This window comes from Megalops cyprinoides, chromosome 6, assembly GCF_013368585.1.
Source record: "Megalops cyprinoides isolate fMegCyp1 chromosome 6, fMegCyp1.pri, whole genome shotgun sequence".
Lineage (NCBI taxonomy): Eukaryota > Metazoa > Chordata > Actinopteri > Elopiformes > Megalopidae > Megalops > Megalops cyprinoides.
This window is the reverse complement of record NC_050588.1, coordinates 33,102,364-33,127,878: the sequence shown is the minus strand read 5'-3', so window position 1 is coordinate 33,127,878 and position 25,515 is coordinate 33,102,364. Positions and strand designations below refer to the sequence as shown.

General features: G+C 42.7%; 1 protein-coding gene across 1 annotated transcript in view; it reads right to left on the bottom strand.

Annotated features, from left to right (window-relative positions):
- ripor3 (RIPOR family member 3) overlaps positions 1-25,515 on the bottom strand; it is a 39,606-nt gene that overhangs the window by 1,486 nt on the left and 12,605 nt on the right. Inside the window, exons 2-22 of the mRNA XM_036532296.1 lie at positions 21,148-21,256; positions 14,521-14,673; positions 13,354-13,432; positions 12,793-12,816; positions 12,015-12,068; positions 11,311-11,460; positions 11,083-11,146; positions 10,820-10,863; positions 10,243-10,368; positions 9,502-9,647; positions 8,390-8,519; positions 7,425-8,006; positions 6,875-7,014; positions 6,006-6,165; positions 5,613-5,745; positions 4,645-4,806; positions 3,996-4,154; positions 2,758-2,960; positions 2,492-2,575; positions 1,871-1,961; positions 188-498 (exon numbers count right to left, since the gene is read on the bottom strand). Of these exons, the coding sequence (XP_036388189.1) occupies positions 398-498; positions 1,871-1,961; positions 2,492-2,575; positions 2,758-2,960; positions 3,996-4,154; positions 4,645-4,806; positions 5,613-5,745; positions 6,006-6,165; positions 6,875-7,014; positions 7,425-8,006; positions 8,390-8,519; positions 9,502-9,647; positions 10,243-10,368; positions 10,820-10,863; positions 11,083-11,146; positions 11,311-11,460; positions 12,015-12,068; positions 12,793-12,816; positions 13,354-13,432; positions 14,521-14,673; positions 21,148-21,245 (2,883 nt within the window). The 5' untranslated portion in view covers positions 21,246-21,256 and the 3' untranslated portion in view covers positions 188-397. The remainder of the gene's footprint in view (positions 1-187; positions 499-1,870; positions 1,962-2,491; positions 2,576-2,757; positions 2,961-3,995; positions 4,155-4,644; positions 4,807-5,612; positions 5,746-6,005; positions 6,166-6,874; positions 7,015-7,424; positions 8,007-8,389; positions 8,520-9,501; positions 9,648-10,242; positions 10,369-10,819; positions 10,864-11,082; positions 11,147-11,310; positions 11,461-12,014; positions 12,069-12,792; positions 12,817-13,353; positions 13,433-14,520; positions 14,674-21,147; positions 21,257-25,515) is intronic.

Below are 25,515 nucleotides of genomic sequence, written 5' to 3'. Positions count from 1 at the left end.
TTCAGTCATCCTCTAAACAAAGTTCAATACATCATCTTGATCTCATACATCTTATATATATAATTTTATATTTTCTGAGAATACTGATATGTATATTGATTAAATACAGACTAAGCATTATTTATAAATACATTCAAAAACATTGTACATCATTTGGAACATAATAATTCAATGTAAGTGTTCATACTTGTTTTTAAAAAAATCCTTCGCTTGGTAAAGCTGGGAACTTCCAGACTCATGTCAGTATGAGCAGTGGATCGCTCCAGTCTTCTAAAATGTCTTGCCATTCTCCTTGCACGTGGCGACCTCTGACAAGCTGTACAGTCCAGGGGCACTACCAAGGAAGGGAGGCTATCTCAGTCTTTTTGCACTACACAGACAGAGAAGTTCTGCTCATTCATAATATAGTGATTTCAGTGTCCAGGTTCTGGTAGGCCTCCTCCTGTAGTTCACAGCAAATCTGATCCATTCTCTGAAATGCAAGATGGCCCTTTTTACCTGGAGAAAGGAGAACACATAGATAAAGGCAGTGAAAATGACAAGGACATAAATACAGCTGCTAAGTTTAAATATCTTTTCAAACAATTAAGCATCTTCTTTGTTTTTTTTTTAAATTTCCTGTCACACTCCTTCACTGGTCACATTTGTGTCTTCCTTTACACCTGGTCCATACACATGACCCATATTGCACTGGCACCTTTAGTTAAGATGGATGAATTTCAAGAAGATGGAAGTCTGTTGTAAAGTAGCAAAAGGCTCTTTCACACTATCAAACAGAAACCGTATTTAACTCTTTCAGCTGGGTTTTGGTGGAGAGGAATATTCCAGAAACACAACTAGACAGCTTTAGATTAGCTTTTAGATAATCAGAGTGATTTGTTTGGGTGGCTACATTATAAGAAGCTCAATGCTGTGCTGACAGCACCTGAAAAACACATTAAATATTTAAATACTTTTGACAATATAACAAGAGAAAACAATATCAAGGTTATGACAGCCAAACAATATTGCTGGAGACCTCTCCTACAATACTTATATATATGTTTCATTTTTAGTAGACTTATTGATGGATTGTCATATATTACATCACAACATGTTGCCATATTCTCTTATTTACAACAATATCACACGTGTATATCACTGTCTGTCTCATCAGTGTGTGCGTTCTCTCTCTGCTATACCAATTCACTGTGGAAGTGAGAGATAAGTCGAGGGGAACTCAGTCCTGGCTCTGAAGCATTGCAGTGCCTGCAGCCTTTCAATTCAGCCATGAACTTGACCACCTGATTCAACGAATTCCTGCCTCCAGTGATCCAGTTTAGCCTTCCTCTTTAATTCTGAATGTACTGGTGGATCAGAGAGAGCTGGAGGATGGATTATGGCTCGCCATGATGAATCTTGGGTAACACCTTACAACATTTAATGGAAGCAGGTCACGACTGACTCTGCCTCAGTTTTCATTCCTGAATTAAACTGTAAATACCATTTAAAATGCTCCCAAACAGATTGATACAGAAATTCTTATTTCATAATTGGACCATTTGATCTGCGTCACTTTAATATGTGTTCGTAGATGTTCAACATATAAGTTGTCTACAATCACCCATTCACCTAATGAGGTGATTGTCTTCTGCAGCTCTTCCAATCATTCAAGCATACCCCAGTTGGTCATGTTCAATTTTTCAAACTGATGCCAAAAAGCATTAATCAATATTCTTTTGGTGTTCAATGCCAGGCTATAGAGTCAGATATTTATTGATGTAAAGACTACATCACCGCGGTATATTTCTTGAATCTTATACGAGTGGTCTGAAGTGCTGAGGAGTGGATGGTGTGGGAGCAGCAGATGGCTGCAGGACTCAGTGGTTACCGAAGGACAGCACCGTCTCCCTGGCCACGCTGCGCAGGTCCTCATCCGCAGACCGCCACAGCTCCGCCACCTGCTCCGCGCTCTCCGCCGCCTGCGAGAGGATTGGATCATGCATCTTAAGCCCTCTTAACCAGGTCTTAATAGAGAGCCATCTCCTCCAAGGAAGAATAATCTACGCTTAATCCAGGAGCCGGGGCTATGCTGTATGAATAAAGCCAAATAGAGCTGTGCTCAGCTTCCATGAAAGCTCTGGGCGTCTTTTGCATAGACTTGTAAAAAACATTTTTTTTTTTTCTTTCTCCACCGCCAACCTCCCACCATCTGTGAGCTGATTGAAAGCTCATTCATACCAATACGCCAAAGTAAAATCCTTCTGGAATATGGCAGAGCATTAGGAGAGGAAAAAAAATGAAGCAAAAACAAAACAGATTAGAGTACTGGCAAGGGAGTGGAATAGTAATCTGCAGCATTAGTGCTGGATGTTATCTGCAGGGATAAAGGCAACGCAGTTGACCTCGAGCTTCATCTAGATCGAGGCTGAATAGATCATCAGTGTGCACTGACATTTGTGTTTGTCCCTCCTTAAAACTTACAGAGACGGCACCCGAAGGCAACACTTACTTTGAGACACTTCAGTGCCAGACAGGCTGCTTGTTGGAGCCGTGCGTTGCTGTCCTTCAGCATCTCAGTGTAATACACTATAGCCTGGGATGAGGGAAAAAAAAAGCAAAAAATGCATACGTCCAGTTTTTACTGAGTGAATACACAGCTTTGTGCATATTTAAAAAGTTCGTTAAACACCAGTTGAGGACTGCAAGATCAATTAATCGTTGCACTATGGCACAGCGCACGGTGGAACACAGTGTTCCGGGTTGCAGGAATGCTACCTTTTCTCTGAGGGTCTTAAAGTTGGAGACTTTGCAGAGGCAGGAGGTTGCGGCCTGGGAGACCTTGTGGTTGTCGTCGGTCTGCAGACGGGCCAGGAGCTGCAGGGTGCGGCCGAGGGGCTGCAGCTCCGCGATCCGTTTCCCCTTCAGCCTCTTCAAGGCCTTCCTCCTCTCAGGACTCTCCAGGGCCGTCACCAGGTGCACTGAAATAGGACGTGCCGTGAGCTTCTTGGGAGGAAAAACTAGAATGGGAGCATCAGCAGTTTTGACATAGTTATCCTCTCCTTACAAGTTGACCACAGGTAGCTGGTGTGGTTGTGTGGGTGTCTGTGTGTAGGGAGTGTAGCAGAGTGGTAAGGAGCACGGCTTGTAACTGTCAGGTTGCTGGTTCAATTCCCCGCTGGGGCGCTGCTACTGTGCTGTTGGGAAAGGTAATAACCCAAAATTGGCTCAGTAAATATCCAGTAAATATCCAGCAGTTTCAATGGATAACATGTAAAAATTGTAACCTGTGTAAGTCTCTCTGGGTAAATGACATTAGTGTAATGTAATGTGTATCAGTTGATGAAGGCCTTGCACCGGCTTGGAGTCTGAGCATCAGGATTTTAGGATGGAGGTTCCTGCAGTCCCACAACAGTTTCATTGCATTACTCCATATGCACTTTTATGGGCCAGACGAGGGGCTGTCCCACTTCACAACAAGGCATGTTTCATGTGGAGCAGCAGCCAGATGTTTTGCTTTATGTGTTACATGATGGGTAATGTATGAGGAAGACTGGGGTCTGCTGCTGACCAGATGGAGTATTTGTTTTGTTTTTTGGCTGTGACTTGAGGAAGTTGCCCAACAAATAGCAGTGCACACCCCCCTCCCCCCAACCTTACCCTCTCAGTGGCTTGTTGGGCTGAATGAGTGGCTCGCTCCCACACTAAAAACTGATGATGATGATGATGATGATGGCTAATGATGTTTTCTCATCAGAAGTCACAGCCCGTGCCTGCTCACTTTTTGTTTTCCAGCATGCCCCTTTTCTCTGGGCCTTAGAATAAGCTGCTCTATTGCTCATACAGGTACAGTAAGCTTAAAGGGATTTATCCTTTCAATGCTTATATAACAATATGCGCCATACTGCCTCTGGCCATGGAAACAGGGGAAAAAACGTGCAAGCGTGAGCACAGATGCAGTCCAGGGATCACAGAACGCCGCACCTCACCACCCCGGAGTGACTCACACAGCGTACCTTCCTTGCTGAGATGGGAGATGTGCTCCCCGAAATCTGTCAGGCCCCATCTGGTCAGATAATTGAAGAACTGGAAGATGGTCACCTGGCCCGGGCTGTACTGGGGTGTGGGCACCATCCGGCAGGTGGAAAGGACCTGCTGCAGGAGCTGCGTGAAAACTGCAGCAGGGAATGCACAGACCCTTGACATCACTGTCGACCCTCTCATATCTGTCACCTGTAGCCTTACAGCACAGCCAGGCAATTAAATGACTTCAGTTACAGTAAGAGCAGTTTAGAAGTATTATGACCAATATCAACCACTGCTTATTCTGCTCTGAGTAGAAAGCAGTGATCCTCACTTCTCAGACAGAGGGTAAATGGATTGTTTAAGTGTAGAAATATAGTATTTTTGGATGCCTGATGCATAACATTGGCAAGTACCTGTTGTAAATATGTATTATGTGTATGAGTATATGAGTAACTACTATATGTATGAGTAACTGTCTAGCACCATTTGATTTTTATTGTCAAAAACGGTGTATATGAAGTATGTATATGTAGCACGTACAATGCCTGATGTACAGGGCTGTGTAAGCCGATAAGAGCTGATTCTGAGTGACGTTCCCGGCCTCTCTGTCTCTGCAATAGTGGGGGCCATGGTGCTCACCTGCGTCTGCCTGTCCCGGCTGCTTTGCTTTGACTTTGTGGATGAAGCGCTTCCGCAGCACCTTGACGAAGGTTTCCGCCAAGCAGCAGAAGACAGAGGCGTCCTGGGTGCACTCTTCCCAGAACGCCAGCAGCCCCTTCTGCCGCTGAGCCCTTGGAATGACTGCAGGATACCGGGGGGGAATCACAGAGAGGAGCAAACCACATACGGTATGTCATATTGTATATATCACAAAGACTGTAAAATCAATAACTTTAATATATCAACAAAATGTGTTTTTGCAGCACTGTTAAGCAGATGTAGACTTGTAAAAAATTTTTTCCCACGGAAAAAATCCACTGCTTTGAGTAAGTGTGCAATGATCTCAAACATGTGTTTTTATTGTTTATAGCGTATACAGTTAGTTCCAGCTTTGAGACTTTGGAAATATGTATTAATTTCCCCTTTTCAACACTGGACAGTGCCGACTGTCTTGAAAGGGACTGAAAGGGGGAATCTGGTCACTAATTAAAAATTAATTTCATTTTTTAGGAACCTAGTGAAAAGTTGGTCAATTAAAATAAAATTAGAGATGATCCTATCCTTTCAATGGAGGATGATGTGCTAATAGATCAAGACTTGATTTGCACACATTTCTAAATGATGAAATCATTTCTATGCCCAAATCAATGGGCAATAAGATATTTTTTCCATGATTCTTGGTGTCTAAGTGATCAGTGAGGTATCCATAGAAAAAGACACGTTTATTCAAGGTTTTGTATTGGTCTGAGTGTTAATAAGGCCAGCTTGTGTCATTGAGCAAAGGATAAAATATCAAATTTTAAGTTCTGACCACAGTTGTTCTTATACTATGCCTACACTTTTCAGACACCCTCTCAAATCCTGCATAGTTTTCCCCCACTATTTAACAATTTATGCATAATAACTGTGGGTTTTAATGTTCACATTAATAAAACAAGACTACTTACTGTCTGTTGCTGAGTAGGAGTCTATCTTCTTCTCCAGTGACAACTTGCTGACCTTCTCTAGAACATCAAGATGTTGAGATAGTTCTTCCAAAAGTTCCTTCTGGGCAAGAGAAGAATCTGTGTACTTCATTTGCTACAAGAAAAAGAAAAAAAACAGATTCTTTGTAAGGAGCAGGACAAGGAAAGCAGTGTATCAGATGCACGTAGCCACGGCCACAGGGTTATACAGTAAGCATACATCTATGCTGAGGAAATTCTGTCAAGATACAATTCAAGAGGGGGGCCTCTAAACCCACACACACCACAAAACGATTTTAGAAAGTCAACAGCAGCACATGACAAATGAAGACAATAAGACTGTTAAGACTGACACTGTTTCCGAAAGCCGCTCACCTGCAGCAGCACATTGCAGATTCCTAGGTGCACTTCTAGGGTTTGGTCCAAGCTGTGATTCCCGGTGGTCAGTGGGATGTAATTAGCTTCCTCTGGTGATGGGACGTCCTGTGCAAGAAGCCCCAGGCTTCTCAGAGTGCTCTCCTGAAATGACCCGATTCTGCAGGGAAGGACAAACTTGCTGGTGATCACACTGCCAGCGGACTCGACCCAGTTCTCCTCCGTCTCACGCACGCAAGGACACCTCCGTTTTTTCCAGTTAGTCTCCTAATAATAAAAATGTGCTTTCCTGGTGCCTGTGGAATACATATGCTGCCTTTGCAAAGGGATCATGTGTTACATTGGTGTAACCTCTCACAGGAAATGGATACTGCCGGAAAGCGAGAAGTATGCTTATGTGTGCACAGTGTCTTTTTACTGTGCGTTAATGAAATTGGCAACGCCCCAGATATGATGAATGCATTTCTCAAAATGGAAAATTGTTGTTTTCTGCTTTATTTTTTTTCCATGATTGTCTGTCATCGTAACAGCTGTTCCAGCTACCCATAAATTTAATTCTATCACACCAATTGTGCATGCCTCTACAGCACATTGCTTGCTCCAAGTCAATTGTCACAGCTATGCACCCCCTTTTTTGTTATAATATGTTATAGCATGTTATATACAGTTGAAGATTGCATGAATATAAGATTATAGCGAGCTGTCCAAATTTGGTGATGCAGTAAAGCAAACATCTTAACATCCCCCATTTAGGTTGCATAACACTTGACTTCCACTAGGGGGAGCTTTGGTAATGGTTCCCTCAAAATGTACCGGATCTGTGTTGGATTAGTGCGAGTCTGTTTCAGTGTATGAAATGAAATCCCTACCCGGTGTCTCCCAGCCGCACACTGCCCAGACAGGAGATCTCATCAGCATTGAAATCAGTGGACAGGAAGTCAAAGCTTTCGAGGACTTCCTCAACAGCCAGCGTCTCGGTGGAGGTGGTCTTGTGGATGTAAAGATCATTCTTAGGGGGAATGGAGAACACAGTATGTGATGTATTGCACTGAATAGTAATCAGTTAATTGTTTCAAGAGTGAATGTGAATCAATCCGCTGTTATATGCTTAAAACCTAGCTGATTATGATTGAGCATAAAAGTGCTAATGTATTCTGCATAGGCACTATTTTCCATATATCACTGTTAAAGCCAGATTCACTGAACCTTTATGGTTGAAATCTATACCTCCCTGATAGCATTTAGTTTGAATCCACTTTGAAAGCTCATGTGAATATGCACACCTTTGTGGTGAAAACTGTTGACAGCATCTTGTAATGGGAAAAACAGCCACATGGACACTGAATACCTTCACAAAAACATCAAGTCCTTTTTCCCAACTTCAATCTGTTACAAAGGATGCATTTATTTGGGACTCACTTTTAAGATGTTCTTGAAGTTGAGGATGTGCTTCTCTAGTCTCTTCAGTTCCTTTTCGGGACAACTGTGTCTCTGCAGCGCCCCCTCCAGGTCACCCAGCAGAACGCTGATGCGCAGGGCCAATGCCCTTCTCTGACCTCTGCTGACCTCCGGCCGGGTCTGAGCTGGCTCCTCAGAGCCTTTGAAGGAAAGAGTCTCTTCTGGACGGGTTTCTGTGGAGGTGTTCACGCAGCTCTCCGTCTCCTTTGAGGGGGCGGGGCCCCCGTTCTGCCTGAGGATATCTGGGGTACTGTAGCGATGGAGGGGCAGTGGGGACCCAGGCTTGCTCTCTTCGGGGGTCGGCGGGCCGGTGTCAGGGTCTGGAGGCCAGCAGTCCCCTTTCTCCCGGGGACTGCCCTGCCCCAGACTGTCCGGCGTGTCTGGTGGTCTCTCCTCACTGCTCTCTCCCTCGCCCTCCCTGAATAAGGAGTTTGGGAAGGTCTGCGTGGAGTCGGACAGGTAGCTCAGCAGAGACACCCCCCGTGACTCGCGCCGGCTCAGGGGAAACGAGTTCTCAGGGTCCTGAAGCTGCTTGACCATGGACTAGAGGTGGGGAAAAAAGGGGGGAAAAACAGCACTTTCAAAACATCAGTCACTCTTTGGGTTCCTAAATGTACTGTATCCATATGGGAAGGAAACCATCTGGACAGGCATATTTCACATTCCAATATCACACTCGGGATAATCGCAGGCAGAGGGTGGAAGGATTCTTTGGGAATGTGTGAGCCCATTACACATCTTGCCATGTTTTGGGCAGCCATCACCAACACATGTTTGCAGTGATTGTGCCCTAGATTGTTGCTGAGTAGGTCCTGCTTTTATACGGGCTGAGGCCATGCTGAATTAATTTGGCACAATGGTCTCTCCTGCAATCATCTCATTGAGCGCTGTGATTTAAAGGAATTATAGAGGTGTAAACAACTTACGATGAAGTACTTCTCCGTGAAGCTGGGTGTGTTGGGAGGTGTCCAGCTGTAGAGAGAGCCCTTCCTGCTGTGAACGGACAGCTTACTCGATGAGGTGGAGATCGGCCTCATCTCACCGCTGTCGAAGGGGCTGGAGAGCAAGCAGTGTGAGGTTTATAACACATTCACAGTTACATCATTTCACTATAATGGTTGCTAAGTGGAAGGCTCTTAATTAAAAAAAATCCTTTCCAGCTGATAAGAATGTGCGTTGGTGATTACACAGTTAAATTGATTATGATAGGGCTTATTGAAGAATGACTCAATCCAGAAAATATGGACGCTACAGCATACTTCCATTCTCACAGCTATATTATTCACCCATTTTGCTCATTTTTGAAAAGAATACCGTGCAACTGTTAACTGGGAAAGTAATTTTTGAAGATCCTGGCTGAAAAAAACATTCTGTATGTTGGTGATTGGTGAGGGAGAGAGCCAGGGTGTTGACAGCTGACCATGAGCAGGACTGTCAGAGATGAAATAGAGCTGCAGTGTCACTGTGCATTAGAGAGAAACAATCAGCCGTCGCTTCATGACTGGGGTCGGCTCTGTATAATGTACCGAGGCCGTAAAGGGAAACCATGAAAATGTCCTCCACCTGGAGTCTGTAAACTCATTTTCCGAAACGTGATCCGTGTAAGTGCAGACTGTGTGTGTGTGTCTGTGTGTGTGCGCGTGTGAGTGTGTGGGGATGTGTGTGTGTGCGTGTGTGTGTGTTCGTGACAGGGTGCATGCATGTTTGTACGAGGGGGGGTTGGGGGAGGGCTGGTGAGTGTAGACTGTAGTCTCTCAGTCTGGGATCAGCTGTTCACTCTCACAGCTGGGCCTGGGAGCCATCATGCGGAGTGAAGGGTGAAACAGTGCTGGATGCCTGTTCTGTATTTGGATACTGACTCTCAGAGCAAAATGCAAATTCTGCTGAGAAAACATTTCGCGTGGCTCCGTCTGACAAGAAACCAAGCTGACAGTCAGGCTGCAAAATATTATTACTTTGTTTCGTTCTGTGCTCTGCCTTTGTGAAATATCGTGGAAGACCTTTGACCCGTTCGACTCCGGTCTGCAGAAATACTCACTTCCACACCACCTCCAGCTGGAGCTTGATGGTTCCCAGCTCAGTGATGTCCACCACCATTATCTGTGGCCGGGCCATGAAGAAGTCAGCACTCTCACAAGTGACCACGCCCACCAGCACTGAGCCCAGCCCCTTCACCTCTGTCACCTAATAAGGGCAGAGAATCTATAGGTTAGCTGCTGTGGGGGGGCGTTTACAAATGTTTCTAGAAATCCTCACTTTTTTTTTTTTTTTTGCTTTTCTCAGTCTGTCACATGCTTTCGGTCTATACTGGCAGACAGGATTATGCAGAACAATTTCAGAAAAAGTGTGGTTGCTGATCTCATAGGCAATCCAAGGATTTTAAGTTACAATTTCAACAATTGTGTGAATATAATCACAATTTGCTTAGAACTAAGAGTGAAACCATGCTTGTCCTTAATGAATATTTGCCTCCAGGATAATTCATTTAGGCGTCAATTCAGTAGTAATTACTGTTTAAAATTTTGAACCCTATGAGTGACTTGTATATAAAATGAGGTTAATTTGCTGCTGCACTGTGTGTTCGTGTGTTGTTTGCCGTGCCTCATTTTCCGTGAGCCGCTGAGCTCATTGCCATGTGTACCAATGTAACGCGCATACAAAAGAGGGGAAGCCGTCTGTCATTACAGCCCACATCAAGGCCCCCGAAAGCCTTTCAGGATGTACTGTTTACACAGGTGCACCCACAGAATCGTGGGAGTCCTGGAGCCGGATCACTCACCTTTATTTCAAAGTTCTCGTGGATGTGAGGGAGGAAGACCATCTCCTCCTCGTCCCACAACTGGCGGTCGTCCGTCTGAATCTTCCCCCTTATCCTCCACCTCTGTCTGCCGAGACGGACCAGCACCTGGGAGAGCAAAGACAGTACCTTTGGGTCAGACCAAAAAAAAAAAAAATCATCCCCTCTCTACCAACATACTGCTGTGTACACTGAAATACCACAATCATGAATGGTAGACCCATATTTGATAAAAACAAAATTCACTTCATTTTTTCGGTCTTTAAATTTGTGTAACGGATGCATGTGAGTGTCATGGAATTTTTAATTGTCCTCAGGCACTTTTGTTCCTGTTATCTGAGAGACAGCACGTCTCATTATGCTGCACGCAGAAGACAGAACAGCTTCTAAATAAGGGAGAAAATGCATTACAAACCGAATCTGGACCTTAGTCTTGACCCTGCAATTATGCTTGAACAGGGTTACTTCTACTGTATTTGAAGGAATAAGGAGGTTCAGATGCTAAGTCACGAAATGGCAAAATCAATATGCAATGGAAGTAAAAAGCGAAAGAGCCTACCTCATACTGATCTCCTGGACACAGACGAGCAAAGCCAATCAATCCTTTTAAAGAATACAATAAAAAGTCATTAAAACTCTCCAGCACCTAGCTTCCTGATAACATTACCCTAAATGCCATTCAGTTATAAAGTTAGTTTACCTGCCAATGCATTTCCACATTCTCCTGACTTTATTTCATAATCATATTAAATCCTCCGTTGAACCTTTTCAGTACATCTCATCACTGACATTAACTTTCCATAACCAGAGGCAACGCAATACCTTTCATCTTGATGTGCAGCTCTCCCAAGAGGATCTCCAGTTCTCCCTCCATGATGCACATGTCCTGAAAAGCATGTGTGTTTTCAGTATGGATTATCTCAGTTTGTCTCCCCCCCACCCACCCTCTGCCCCCCCTCTCTTCCTCTGTGTAACGTATCAGTGAGCACTCACGCAGTGAAGAAATGTAAAAAAAAACTAGGGGAAGGCAGCTCTTGTTGAGGCCCATACCTCCAGACTGTGGCGATGGTTTCGGTTTAGCTCCAGCAGGCTGTCTCTGGAGGCCCGGGAGGACGGAGAGAGGGAGAAGGCCCTCTTCATGTTCACCGCCCCCTGACACAGGCGCCACTGAATGCAGTAGGTTTCGTAGAGCTCCTCCACCTGCAACACATGGATCTGGGGCTGAAGCTCCTCGTTTCGGCTTTGCGTGTCTTGACAGCTATTTCCGTGAGGCTTTTAAATGTGACACATTTTTACTTGCGTGCAGCTGCTTTGCAGTGGTGGCCCCAAGAAGGGCGCCTGGTCACATACAGTATGTATGCCCCTCACTATCTGGTTCAAATAACTGGAATTTTATTTGAGTTGAGTTTTCAGATGTGTAGGGTGACACTTTATGGGCCTGTGAATTTATGGTGAATTTTTTAAAAGGGTCAAATTAGTTTCCTGACTTAAGCCATATACAAGCAAAATGGAAATCTAAACATTTTCACTAACTGGTAATTGTTAGTGAAAGATACAAAAATAGTCTTAATGACAAGATTGCTATAACTGTCTCTAATAGTATATCAGGACTTTAAAGTTATGCCTGACCGATGTCTGTGTTTCTCATGACCTGGTCTAGCTCGCTGTTTTGCTTCAGGGCTGCACAGAAAAAACACTCAGCTGTTTGTAAAGTGTTTATTTTTAGAGGTTTTCAAACCATCAGAAAGGGTTACCTTACTGATGTGGAACTCCAGCCTTCGCATGTATCTCTCCAAAGCTCGGATCTCCTGTCATTGTGAAACAAAGACGGTCTTTTACGCGACACTCAATGGCAACTTGTTTTTCAGCCACATCTCACCGTGCAAACGATAGAGCGTCACAGCTCAGAAAATGCAAACAAAAAGCCACAGACAGAAGGTTGGCATGGATCAAGAAATAGCAGAGAGCATTGTTGTAATGTAGACACTAACCATTTGTCTCAAAAGCTCTGGTAGAACCTGCTAGTGTCAAGAGCTTGGCTTAAGAACAAATGGGAGCAGAGCATCCTTTCTTGTCTTGATAAAGGGGAACAGTTAAAGAGATAAAACAGATAAACAAAGACTTTATGCAGATTGTGTGCATTATCTAATTGCAGAGGCAGTGCCATCACTATTAGGGATGCATGTCTGATGGTACTTCCAGGGAAGGGAAAATTGACGGCATGCAGGTAGAGTTCAGTGTAAGTGAATTTCAGCAGATACCTCTTTATAACCTGCTTACTCCTTTGCTGAATTAGGAAAATTTGATTAGAATATGGGGGGAGGGTGGTACTGTGTGCACTTCGACTTTGAGGTTGTTGGACAGCAGACATTATAGTTGTCTGTAGTGTATGTATTCCTATCTAGTTGGTGATGTGTGCACTGTGCAGATAGAGATGGATTCTTAAATCAGATGTACTTTACAACAATATTCTGGTCTATTAAAGCATGAAGCAATTGTTTAATGTAACAAGCAGTGTGTAAAAGGACATACCTTTTCTAAGTCATATAGAAAAGCCTGCAAATGGTAAAGAAGCACATCAGAAAGATGAGTTTGAACAATTGAGTTGTTTCTTCTTTATCAACCAATAAAACAAGAAACCCTCCTATAAAGGTACACATTCTAGTTCAGTTATTTCTGTTTAACAAGTAGCTGAATTTCCTTTGAAGGTCACAATCACATCTTTTTTGACTGTAATGACTGCCAACTGCTGTGATTGATGCAGATGTGGAGATTGTCAACCCAACTTGATTTGTGTTTAAATCTTACCCATCTTTTACCGTGGATACAGAATGTACATGCTTTATCGTGACAGCCAATCTAAACAGCAAATTACTTGGCCGTCTAGTTTTACATTACTTTGTTGTTTTATGGGAGATTTCTCCTTGTAGACCTTAAAAAAATCTCACATTCTGAACTTTGAGCAGAGAGATTGTTTGGAATTTTTGTAGACAGTGCAGATTGGTGCAGTGGGCCGCTCATGGTCAACGCTACTGCCAAATCCAATGCGATTTACAGATGGACACAGCCAAAGACCTCTTTGGAATAGCTTACCAGTCTGGAGTTTCTTTTGCTGTCCTTCTGCTGAGAGGACAGGAAGTCCATTTCTGCCTGATGGCCCTCAAGGTACTCCCTGCAAACACATCAGAGCAGCTGTTGACCATGCACCTTCTGTCTTATATCTTACCTTTGTCAACTTGGGTCAGGGACGTGACCCTCGATGGTCTGCGTTGCAAAAATGAGAGGAAGGTGGAAATACCACTCCACAAGGGCAGGATCTTGTTAAACACCTTTTTAGAGAGGTCTTAAAGACTTTGAATGTGACTTTTAAGACCTTTTTCCAATGGAACGGAGAAAATGTCTCCTTTTAACCGCTGCAGTTGGACTATGCGTATATCTTTTCCAGATCCACGTGTGGAAGTTTGGTCAATATTGCAAATCTCATTGCATAGTCTCACATGGCCTTTTATACTTATTGGCTGTCATAACTCCACAAAAAAGCTACAAACCATAGTCAGTGAAACCACGGAGAGCATCTGGCATCTTGCTATGTCTCCCCTCAGTGAATTAGACTACAGTATTGACAAGGGTATAAAAATGAAGGTGTGGGCCATCATTCAAGTAACTCCCCATTAGTTATTTTTTCTGCTATTACAACAGAAGCCAAAAGTTTGAAATGGCATTGCTTCCCAGGAAAATTTTTTGAGACAGCTAAATCGTAGCACTGGCAAATGTACAAAATGATGCAATTCAAATACAATGCAAGATGTCATTCCTTCCTTCAACCTTTCAGGACATATCCTAGGTTGTCATTCCTTCAACTTCTCAGGATCCTATGTAATGTCTCAGATGACTTCCAGATTTTCACTTCTTTAAGTGAATTATGGTTAGGAAAAAAAGAAAAACTCAAGGTGAATTTAAGAGAAATTACCCTGAGAAAATACTCTCTGACAGTCATGAAGAGTTTGGCCAGTTCCTTCAGTTTCAGTCAATCAGTTTATGTCTTTGTCTGTATCTCGGTTTGTGAAGACACACAATCCACTTAATGCATATTTTCACTTGATATTTATATTTATATGAAATATGTTTTCATAAAAATATGATGCAAGGTGCATACAACGTACAGATCTTGTGTAAGTGTTCAGTATAATGAGGCACTGTGAGTGCTTAATGAGAGAAGCTCAGCGGTGGGTGGGAAACATGAATACACAGGACACTTACTTCAGCCCCTTCCGCAAGGCCTGGAATATCCGGTCCACCTGCTCGGGCTGCGGCCCCCACACACTGCTAGCTACCCTGCCAGTAGACTGAGGCATCCTGGGATATTTCCCCGACGAGCCCTTGGACCGAAGCGAGCTCCTTACAGAGGAGGCTCTACAGGAGAGATGCGCAGTCAGATCAGCAAACAAACGAGATTAGGCTCCTCTGTGAGTTCTATAATGGACTGCTCACACCCAATCAAATCTCAGCGGGCGCTCCATCAATTTCCCATTATTTTAGAATGGATAATCTGTTTTCCTAAATGTGTTAAGCCACTAAAATGTGCAATACATTGAGTTATCAAAAAAGTTTGTTCCTGTGGAAAAAGGATGTTGGTCTATCTCTGTCATACAAATAAACACAATATCAAATTAATATCACCTTCTTTCTCAATCCACTCAATGTCAAGTGCTTTTTTTCCCAAAACCACTTGTCACACAGGGTTGGTTTTAAATGCTAAGTGCTATCTATTAATACCACTTTCAAAGTAGCCAGTTTGGCCAGTTATAGCTTTAAGATAATCAGTTTAACCAATAACATTATGTTTAACTGTAGAAACATTGTGACCAGCCATTCAAAGTCATGGGATGTAACATTCCAGGGAAATCATCAGCGAATGTAAGACTCGCTGGCAAGCTGGCAAGAACTGTGCCTAAAATGCATGTCCATTCAACTTCAAGTAGTCAGCAGAGCATAATGTTTTAGAATAAGGTCAAACTTAGACTACGTATCTGCTAAAAATGTTGGAAAATAAAGGTCTGATATGCAACGAGCTTCACATGTGGTGGCAGTGGAGCATAGTGGTAAGGAGAAGGGCTCCTAACTGAAACGTTGCTGGCTCATTTCCCTGGTGGGGTACTGCTGCTGTGCCCTTGGGCAAGGTACTTAATCTGTAATTACCTCAGTAAATATCCAGCTGTATAAGTGGGTAATATGTAAAAATTGTAACCTATGTAAGCCACTCTGGATAAGAGCATCTGCTAAATGACGATAATAATGATGATAATATATATGAGTCTTGTGACCTCCAAAGTGGTGGATTTCTGTTTCATGAAATCTATATTTCATACACATAAACACACACAGGCATGTTAAAAGAGAGAAATGTTATGACAATTGTTTTTCCTCTCACTATCTGGGTGGCGTTTTTTTTTTTTTTTTTAGCTTTTTCTATTTACACAGATGTTCCAACCAAGTGGGGGCTTTATGGTTGTACATTCTTTGCTTTCCAACCACCAAAAAGAGAGGATAAAGCAATAAATTTTGTTGTGTTGTGAACATCTGACATAATTTGTGTCATGTTCTTCTCTTTCAGACTTACACTATATGGACAAAAGTATTCGGATGCCTGACCATTACACCAACAGGGACATTATATTCAAGTACATATACTTTAATATGGAGTTAGTCCCCCTTTTGCAGCTATAACAGCTTCCACTCTTCTTGGAAGGCTTTCCACAAGATTTTGGAGTGTTTCTGTGGGAATTTGTGCCCATTCATTCTGTAGAGCATTTATGAGGTCAGGCACTGATGTTGGACGAGAAGGCCTAGCTCGCAATCTCTGTTCCAGCTCATCTCAAAGGTGCTCAATGGGATTGAGGTCAGGGCTCTGTGCGGGCCAGTCAAGTTCTTCCACACCGAACTCATCAAACCATGTCTTTATAGTGCTTGCTTTGTGCACTGGGTCACAGTCATGTTGGAATAGAAAAGGGCCTTCCCCAAACTGTTGCCACAAAGTTGGAAGCATAGCATTGTCCAAAATGTCTTGGTATGCTGAAGCATTAAGATTGCCCTTCACTGGAGATAAGGGGCGTAGCCCAAACCCTGAAAAACAGGTGTTGCCAAATACTTTTGTCCATATAGTGTACATCAGGATTGTTATACATATATACATAGATGCTCCCTCAATCTATAGCTGTGGTTTCATACTGTGAAAGTGTATGTTTGCTTAAAACAAGAGGACAAAAGGAAAAGGAGAAAAAACAGTGAAATAGTCAAACATAAAGAGCGTCAGGCTAATCAGGCAGCAGTGTAGCATAATGTTAAGGAGCTGCGCTCATAACGGAAAGGTTGCTGGTTTGATTCCCCACTGGTGCACTGCTGCTATACCCTTGGCACGATACTTAACCTGGAATACCCACTGTAAATATCAACCTGTGCAAATAGATAACGTATATGAAAGCTATAACTTATGTAAGTCCCTCTGGCTAAGAGTATGTGCTAAATGACAAGAATGCAATGTAATCACTGGTCTAGAGAGTAGGGTTTCATTGCATGCCCAGTTGACCAACTTGAAAGATCCCTGTCTTTTCTCTTCAAACCCTATCCTTAATTTATGTTTCATGTCTGGGTGGCAGAGCAGTAGCGGTCACACATGTCATCTCACATTTGCCTACTGACCGCGTGCTGAACTCAGCAGTATTGATGTGTTCACCACACAGTGACCGCTTCCCTGTCTCATACCACATGCTAAATGAATAAAAATCAGTTGGGGCGGTTGAACACGCAGGACACGAATCTGATTCTGATTTCCTCTGATTTAATTAAGCTCTGCTAAGCATCAGCACAGCGATGTCCTGCCGGAGTCCACCAGAGGAGCCTGCAGGAAAAAGTCAATGAACTGTCACGGGACTTTGAATGATGGGTAAGCTGCTGCCTTTCTCCAATGCGCTGCTTCATTCCAGGAAGTACATTCCTGTGTGCTGCCCTAGAGTTCATAACATATGAGGTTTTTTTCCACTGCTACCATACTCAAAACACAGAAGCTAGTTAGATAAATCCCTCATGTAATGCACATTCTCGAGAGGTCGTCTGTAATCAGCTGCACTGCCTTCAGTACACTGAGTTGCTTTGTGTTACACTTTGAATGTGCCTGGGAAGTTTAGTGGGAAAACTGTGCTTGGGTGAACAAAGTTATGATCTGAGGAAAGGGTTGGGGTTTGAGGCCAGCAGTATTTGGGTGTATCGCAGTATGCTCTAGTTCAACTGGTTGGCATGCGTTGGGAACAAAACCTCTGTCGCTAGTAAACAAATTATGTGCCATTAACATTTACCTCTGCCAAAATGATTGATCTATTTCTGTTTCCTCAATTGGTCTGAGATTAAATAAAACCCTGGAAAATATTTGTAGCCACGGCACAACACTAAAATGATTCCATCACTGACACATGATCACATAGTTAACATGTGATTACATCATTGATGTGGCGGTGTCAAGGTTTATTGGGACCGGAAATATTTTTCCTTTAGGGGCGAAAGATAACAAAAGACATCACATTGCCCTAACTCTAGAAAAAAAGGTGTTCAAAAGGAACACAATTATCCTGTCATATCCTGTAAAGAGCAAAAACTGTGTGAAAAGAAATACATTTTGTTGTTTTACTAATGTGTGTACAGACATACATGGGTAGATTCTACTCTTGAACTATTGAGAGTGGCAGTGTAGCATAGTGGTAAGGAGCAGGGCTTGTAACTGAAAGTTTGCTGGTTTAGTTCCATTCTGGGGCACTGCTGCTGTACCCTTGGGCAAGGTGCTTAACCCAGAATTGCCGCAGTAAGTATCCAGCTGTGTAAATGGCTAACACGTAAAAATTGTAACCTACATAAGTCACTTTGGATAACAGTATCTGATAAAAGACAATAATGCAATGCAATGTAATTTCCCAGCTTGCATTGCATGCAATAGGGAGTGTTGTGTGTGATACTAGGGGCAGAATAGAACCCAATAACTTTGTCACTCAAGAATCTTTTTTTTTTGGAATATAAAATATGACTGACAGTAAAGCAGAATACAAACAAATCTGTTACATTTATCAAGCTGTAAAACATATCATCACAATCACAGACTGGGTGTTACATCTATGCAGTGTACTATATTCTGTCAACTCCATCATGTATTCATGTCTGACTATAATTTTTATGTGCTGTTTGAGTGAGTCGGGGTATGTACTGTAATGGTTTCATGTGCTTTGAGTTTCTCTTCCCCTAAGGGGACACAATGGGGTGCACAGTGTTCCTGGCTCTTTTTTAACATTATTTGTCTGCAGAGAAGACAAAGGAACAAAGGGACAGAGGTGAGATAATAAAACAAATCATAAAATATGCACCAATTAAAAACAATACAAGTACTCAAATATGTATGGCGTGAAAGCAAAGTGCACCTACAGTATATTACCTGTCAGAAAATTACTTTCTCAACAGCTGTGTGCCACGCTTCTGTCGTGTTAGCAGTGGCTTTGTGAATTTCTGCTATTAGTATTTCCATATGAATGATAATATCCCATCCTTTTTGACTTAAAAAAAATGAAATGTCTCATCCTGTCCTTCAGTCTGGTTTTCTTTGCATTTGTCTGCCCTGCTGAACATAATTTTCTGGATTTTAATGTCAAACCTGACTGAGACTTGTCTGGCTGGGGAAGTACTTTGAAAGAGCATATGACATTGGCCTCTAGCATGCTGCCCATTGTAGACACAGCATATTTCTATTATTGAGCAATTATTGGACATCCCCTGAGTATATGCAGGTAAAAGCCCATCTCCCCCAAAGCAGAAATCTGGTAAACAACATCTGGGCTTGGAAAATATTGATGAGATGAACTGAAATGAATAACACAATGTACCACTTTTTTTTTTTTGTTATGAACATGTTTTCCCATATGATGTCCCAGTCTTTAGCGACACACCATTTATTCAATTCTTTGTCCCAAGCAGATGTATTTGCCAGAAGTTTTAGGTTATAGTCTGTCAATGCATTAAATGAAAACACACAAATCCTAGATTGGGAGCAGGGATTGAAAAGAGATTAAAGGGAGAAAGGGAACATGCAAGGGAGTGTCTGTGCTTGAAGAGCTGGCTAGAGCTAGAGCTGGAGAAATGAAAAGAGAAAACGTGTCTTTGCAGAATATTGTTCTTGTGATTCCTGGAAAGAGAGGAGTCTGCAGGCATTAAATATATCACCCTGTGTGTGTGTGTGTGTGTGTGTGTGTGTTTTACACCCCATCCAATGAGAATAAACAAAGGGGTGTGAATCAGCTAAGAGAGAGCCGTTCTGGCAGATGGGAGATGATGGATACCGAGCAGTTGGAATTTTAAAAATTACCCAGATTCTGCTCCATGTCATTGAAACATTTGTGATCATGGTACCCTCTTGAATGGAAAAAGCGCTCCATTGTAAACCTAAGAAGGAAAGATCTTGCGTGCGTTATGGTGACTAATTTATTTTTTCAGAGAGCCTTAAGAAACCGCTATATCAGATTGAAACCACAATTTCATAATTCTGAGCTGGAGAGCTGAGTTGTAGTGCCGGTAATTTGGCAGACAAGACCCTCAGTGGATTCATTTGCATATTTTTATTTAACTCTATGGTCTTCAATGACCACAGTGAGTCGAGACCATGGTTTAATATCTCATCCAAGAGATGATACCTCTTACAACATAACAACAATGGGTGTTCCCATTATTTCACTAGGACATTGGATTGTTGTGGTCCAGAGAGAAGAGTTCCTGCCAGCTAGCTCACCAACATCACTTCCCCAATCCTGGTTATCACAAGAGGTCTCCCACAGATTTACCAGCACAAGACGTCTACAGGATAGTTGGTGGGGTTGAGACAGTGTGGCATGGGTTGCTGATTTCTAGAAGATTTGTAGAATTTGCTTGCACAATACATTTTTGCAAATAAGTCTGTGAGGGAGAAGAAGCAGTAATAAGATGTGTGGGCGGCAGTGAAGCACAATGGTTAAGGAGCAGGACTCGTAACCGAAAAGGTTGCCGGTTTGATCCCCACTGGGACACTGCTGCTGTACCCTTGCCTCAATTGCCTCAGTAAATATCCAGCTGTATAAATGGATACCATTGTAAAGAACTGTAACTTATGTAAATCGCTTTGGATAAAAGCGTCTGCTAAATGAATAAATGTAAATGTAAGATAGTGAAGAGGAACAGACCTAGCGGATAGCCCTGATTGTCGGAGGGAACTGGGAACATATCGCTGAGCAGTGGGGAAGAAAGCAGCAGAAGCATTGAACATCATGTGAAATCATGTCCAGAGAAGCTGACCCAAAACTGACTGTCAGCAATACAGCCCATAACTAGTCTTATCTACTCTGTAAAAGGCTTTGACAGTCTGTCTAATGACAGAATGGCAGAGGGTGCTGGGAGTGTGCACACTGAACTATAATGAACAAATAACACATACAAAAGAAGTCTGGTTTTCATAAACTCTGTCTGATTGTAGCGAATTAGGCAGAGAATGCAGGGTTGGACTAAACATTTAGAGTAGACTCTAATTGGGGCCCTGCAGAATCAGTCAGCAGCTGGCTGCCGAGGTCCATCTGGGGTACATTCAGAAGCTCATTTAGAGTGAAGGTTTGAGGAGGAGGGACTGGGGCAATCCAGACGTTTGACCAATGGGCGGTGAATGCAAGTCCTGATTAGGGCAATGATTTTTCTTGTCAGAGGATGCAGCTCCAGAATATTTCCCTGAAATTCAGGACCTTGCAGGACAAACCCTGACGCACCTGAATAAGTCACAGCGGCTGGCGGGGTGCAGGCGGGCGTGCGTTGCAGTGCATGATGGGAGAGACTCACCTGCGCCGGCTGTTCAGCGTGCTGAATCCCGCGAAGGAGCGGCTCCTCTGAACGATGCCACTCTCTGCCGGGCACTCAAATCGCAGCTTCACAGACATCCCCCTGCTCCCTGCCATGCGAAAACAGACACGCAGGGGTCAACATGGCTGCACTCCTACGCATAATTACATATATTGTCATTTAGCAGACGCTCTTATCCAGAGCAACTTGCAATTTTATCCGTTTATACAGCCGGATGTTTACTGCGGCAATTGCCCAAGGGTACAACCGCAATGCCCCCGTAGGGAATCAAACCAGCAACCTTTTGGTCACCAGCCCTGCTCCTTACCATTGCACCACCCAGCTCTCTGGTTCATGCCCTCTGCCTCAGCATCACACATGCACTGAGGTCAGCAAGGCTACGCTAATCCCTATTCTCTACTCATGCCCCTTTTCCAAACCCGCACGACAACCTTGTCATAAGTTGAAAGAAGAAAGCCCTTCCTTTGTCCCCGTCTGTCGCCATCCTTCCCCTTGTTTTTGTAATTGCCTTTATAATCGCACACTCTGCCTTGTTTTCATTTGCTGTTTCCCTTCGTTCCTTCTCTCCCTCTCTCCCCCCATCTCTTTGCTCCCTCTGTCTGAGATGCAGGGGAGCACTACTGTAGGTAGTTGAGCTTGGCAGAGATGAGGGAGATGGCTTGATTGCAAACCCAGAAGCACCAGCCCTCCCCTGGGCTGTAACTCATGTCCTGCTTCCTACAGAGAGAGGAGGGCTGCCCAGAACAGGAGGATTGTTTTGTCAGCCTCTCCTGCACAAGGACCAGTGTCAGTGTAAGAGAGAGACTTTGGCCCCTGTTCTCTACCATCAGCAATCTGGTGAAACACTGAATCCATCACAGATAGAGGACCTATAGCAGAATTCTATGTAGACTTTTTGAATCCATTGAATCCATTGTAGGTAGAGGGCCCATAGAATGAATCTAAAGATAGAAGAATCTGCACTGTTGTAGGTTGCCAATGGTCATAACAAAGATCTGATGTAAGTACACTGAAACCTACACTAATTAGTTTTTGTTCATTAAAGACAAGTTTGCTTGGACGAACATCTATCTTTGACTTGCAAACTTAAGTGTGGTACTTCCCTATGATTATAACTTTCTGACCTGCCAGGTTGCATGTTTAGAAGAATTGATTTGGTGTTTAAACCAAGCATACCTATTATCAGATCCAGGGGTAAGTCTTGCATTTTTCGGGTAGGAAGTTAAGTATCCAGCTCCCTGTGTGCAGACTGATACAGAGCTTCTGTAAATGTTTATATCTACAGCCATACAGGCACAGAGCTAAAAAGACATTATTGCACCTTTTCACTTCCATTAGAATTAGCCGCAAAGAACACATGCCATTAGAGGTAATGAAGACAAACACATACGAAGCGGACTGTGGTAACACCTGTATCCAGGCTAATTTTTTTGTCCAAGACTTTTAGATTTCCTCTAAGTCTTCCCCGCCTCCCTCTGCGAACAGACACTTCTTGATGTTTGTAAATCGCAGAAACATATTTCTTTTCAGTTCCAAATACATTGTAACATTGTTTTGAGAAAGAATGTTTGGTAAACATGAAAGTTATGCATTACGACTTGCATTCTTTCGGTTTTTCCCTCTCAGTCTCCATCTGTCTCTTCAATAGTCTGTCCCAGAGCTGTCCTCATTTCTTAACAGTTCTGTCTGTCTGTCCTTGGGTACATTGTTTTTTTTTTTTCATTTCAAAATCATTTAGAAATTCTTTATCTCTAAGCCAACAGCCCATTAATGTATTTGGTGATAAAGTTGGAACTTTAAACAGAAGTGATAACTTAGAAACAAGGGAAAGGACACATGAATGGGTGAGGTCATTTCTAAAACAGCTCCTCTAAGCCATGAGAAAAACAATGCATCGGCCCGAGAGAGAGAGAGAGAGAGTGAGAGAGAGAGAGAGCGAGAGAGGGACAGAGGCAGCGAGATTAATTGTTCAGAAGATGTTCCTTATAGTGGAATCCAGCTCGGCTAAAATCTGTAAATAACACTCATGGCACAAGTCGTCCCCCCATGCAAGACAAATAAACAGGCTTGATTTTAATTGGAATAAGATGACAAAAGGAACCGTCGCACACATGTTTCACATTGCTCAGATCGCTTAAGAGCCGTACACGTTGTTTTAATAAACAAGTTGCTCGGGGCCGAGAATGTATGGTTCACGTGATATTTGGGCCAGTTTGTTTTATTACGATAACAAAGCCTCTGCTTGTGTCTCTGTAACGGGACGGAGATCCCAACGATGCGCGTGGTGCGAAAGAGGCCCTGTAAGTAATTGCTGGTTAGCTTTCCAAAGCTCTTTTTTTTAACCTTGACACCGCGTTAACTTTGACTCCAAAAATGATGGGTCTCCGCAAGATGTGCTCTGAGGTCATGAAGCTCATGCCAATTCAAATATTAGCACAGGGATTGTGGCCAGGTAGTAAAACTGCTTTACAACAGTGGAGTTTGGCTCTGTACAACGGTGTGGAGAGAAATCACACCGGCGAGGAACAATCTGAGGAATCACGATCCATTTCCAAGTTTGCTGTTGGCTTTCTATTTTAAACAGCACTCTTAGAAGATATCTTTGATCATTAACATGTTAACTCTCTGATAGAAATATTCACTTGATTGGGGTATACACATTAATCAGGGTAAGAGTGATAAAAGATGTTCATATTTCTTCTGAATGAAAGGAAATTAATGCAGGGAATGTGAAAAACTTCATTTACAAGCATGAAATGGCCAAACAAGAAGACCCCACAGTTGGTCTACCCCTCATGAAGCCATGATTCTGCTGTTTATTTCCATTCAATAAGCTTCTCCTAGCATGAGCTGGATTCTTTTATTTGAAAAAACCATTAGCAGTTTCAAATAATTAATGTCTTTAAATTATTATTCTTTGCACAGCATAATACAACCCACTCCCAGTTCAATCCCATACAACCCACTTCCCAATTCAAGTTAAAACCTGCTTGTCAGTGAGACAGTCACACGTCTATAAATCCTCAACAATGAAATTTGCCTCTAAAGTTGAATTAGCTCTTCTTCTACAGGACAAGACATAAGACAAGCACGGCACATGCTGGACCTGCTGAAGAACATGGAGATCCCCTAGGTCAGGTATGTTGGAGTCACCCAACAAAGCAAACTTGCTGTGACCTGATCAAATTTCAGACACTTTATTGGACAGGATTAAAGGTGAAAGGTCAATTGATTTAATTAAGCTTGTCAAAAGAGGATTGAGGCTCACAGCTGGCTGGATCTGCTGCACAGTGGACAATTCTTCAGGACACCTTAAAGATAATGGGGTTGAAAAGCAAAACAAAGAAATGGGAAAAATCATAATATATCTGATACAAAGAAGTTTTCATTAATATGTATGGAAAATGTCTGAAGATATCCACTTTATCAGCCTAATGACTCCTATAAACCTCAAATAGGTAAATAAATAGATTTTTCCAGCTAGCTAATGTATTAGTAATTCTTTCAAAGTGATATCATGTAACAGTAACGTTGCAAGCGGCCTCTAATTGTTGGTTTTACTTGTCAGGGGAACCCAAGGTATCCCACACGCCCAGGAAAATGCCAAAACAACTGATAAAATGAACTGTGATATCAATTTACCATTCCACCAATTATTTATTTATGAACAACATACAATGCAAAATGCTTGAAATATTTTGTAATCGTCCTCTAAAGTGTATTTATGTATCAGGACATTTAATCTCAGTTCTTGCAGCTTAAATGTCTAAGAGCAAATTTCAGTTTACTTTACCAGAAATAGTTTTGATATGATTTAGAACAGGCTATCAAAATAGAGCGTCAGTCTTCTTTTCCCTTCTGTCGGACAGGATTTTAGAATTTTAGGATTTTTGTTCTGGTACACGGGATACTAGAGGGATATGTTGTATTCTCAAGTCAATCCAGGATGATATGGCTTATCGGCTGAGTCTTGGAACAAGACCCCAGAGAATAGCAGAGAAGGGGGGCAAGGTCTTGCCCTGGGGGGGGGGGACTCTGTGAGAAAACGCTGAAAGGAATGTCGTGCAGAATTCGTTTTCAGAGGCCTGAACACTACAGTTGTGTGCATTTGTGAGTGTGTGTTTGCATATGCATGTGTCTGCATTTGTGTGTGTGTGTGTGTGTGTGTGTGTGTGTTTCTGTGCATGCTATTATAGCATTGTATGACAGACTGAAATATGATCAGATGAGATTGTCATTGTCATTGCACTGTTGTATAATACTCTAGATAAGGGACAGTGTATCTATGAGTGCATGTATTTGTGTGGATGCATGTGTGTGAGTGTGTGTGTATGTGTGTGTGTGTGT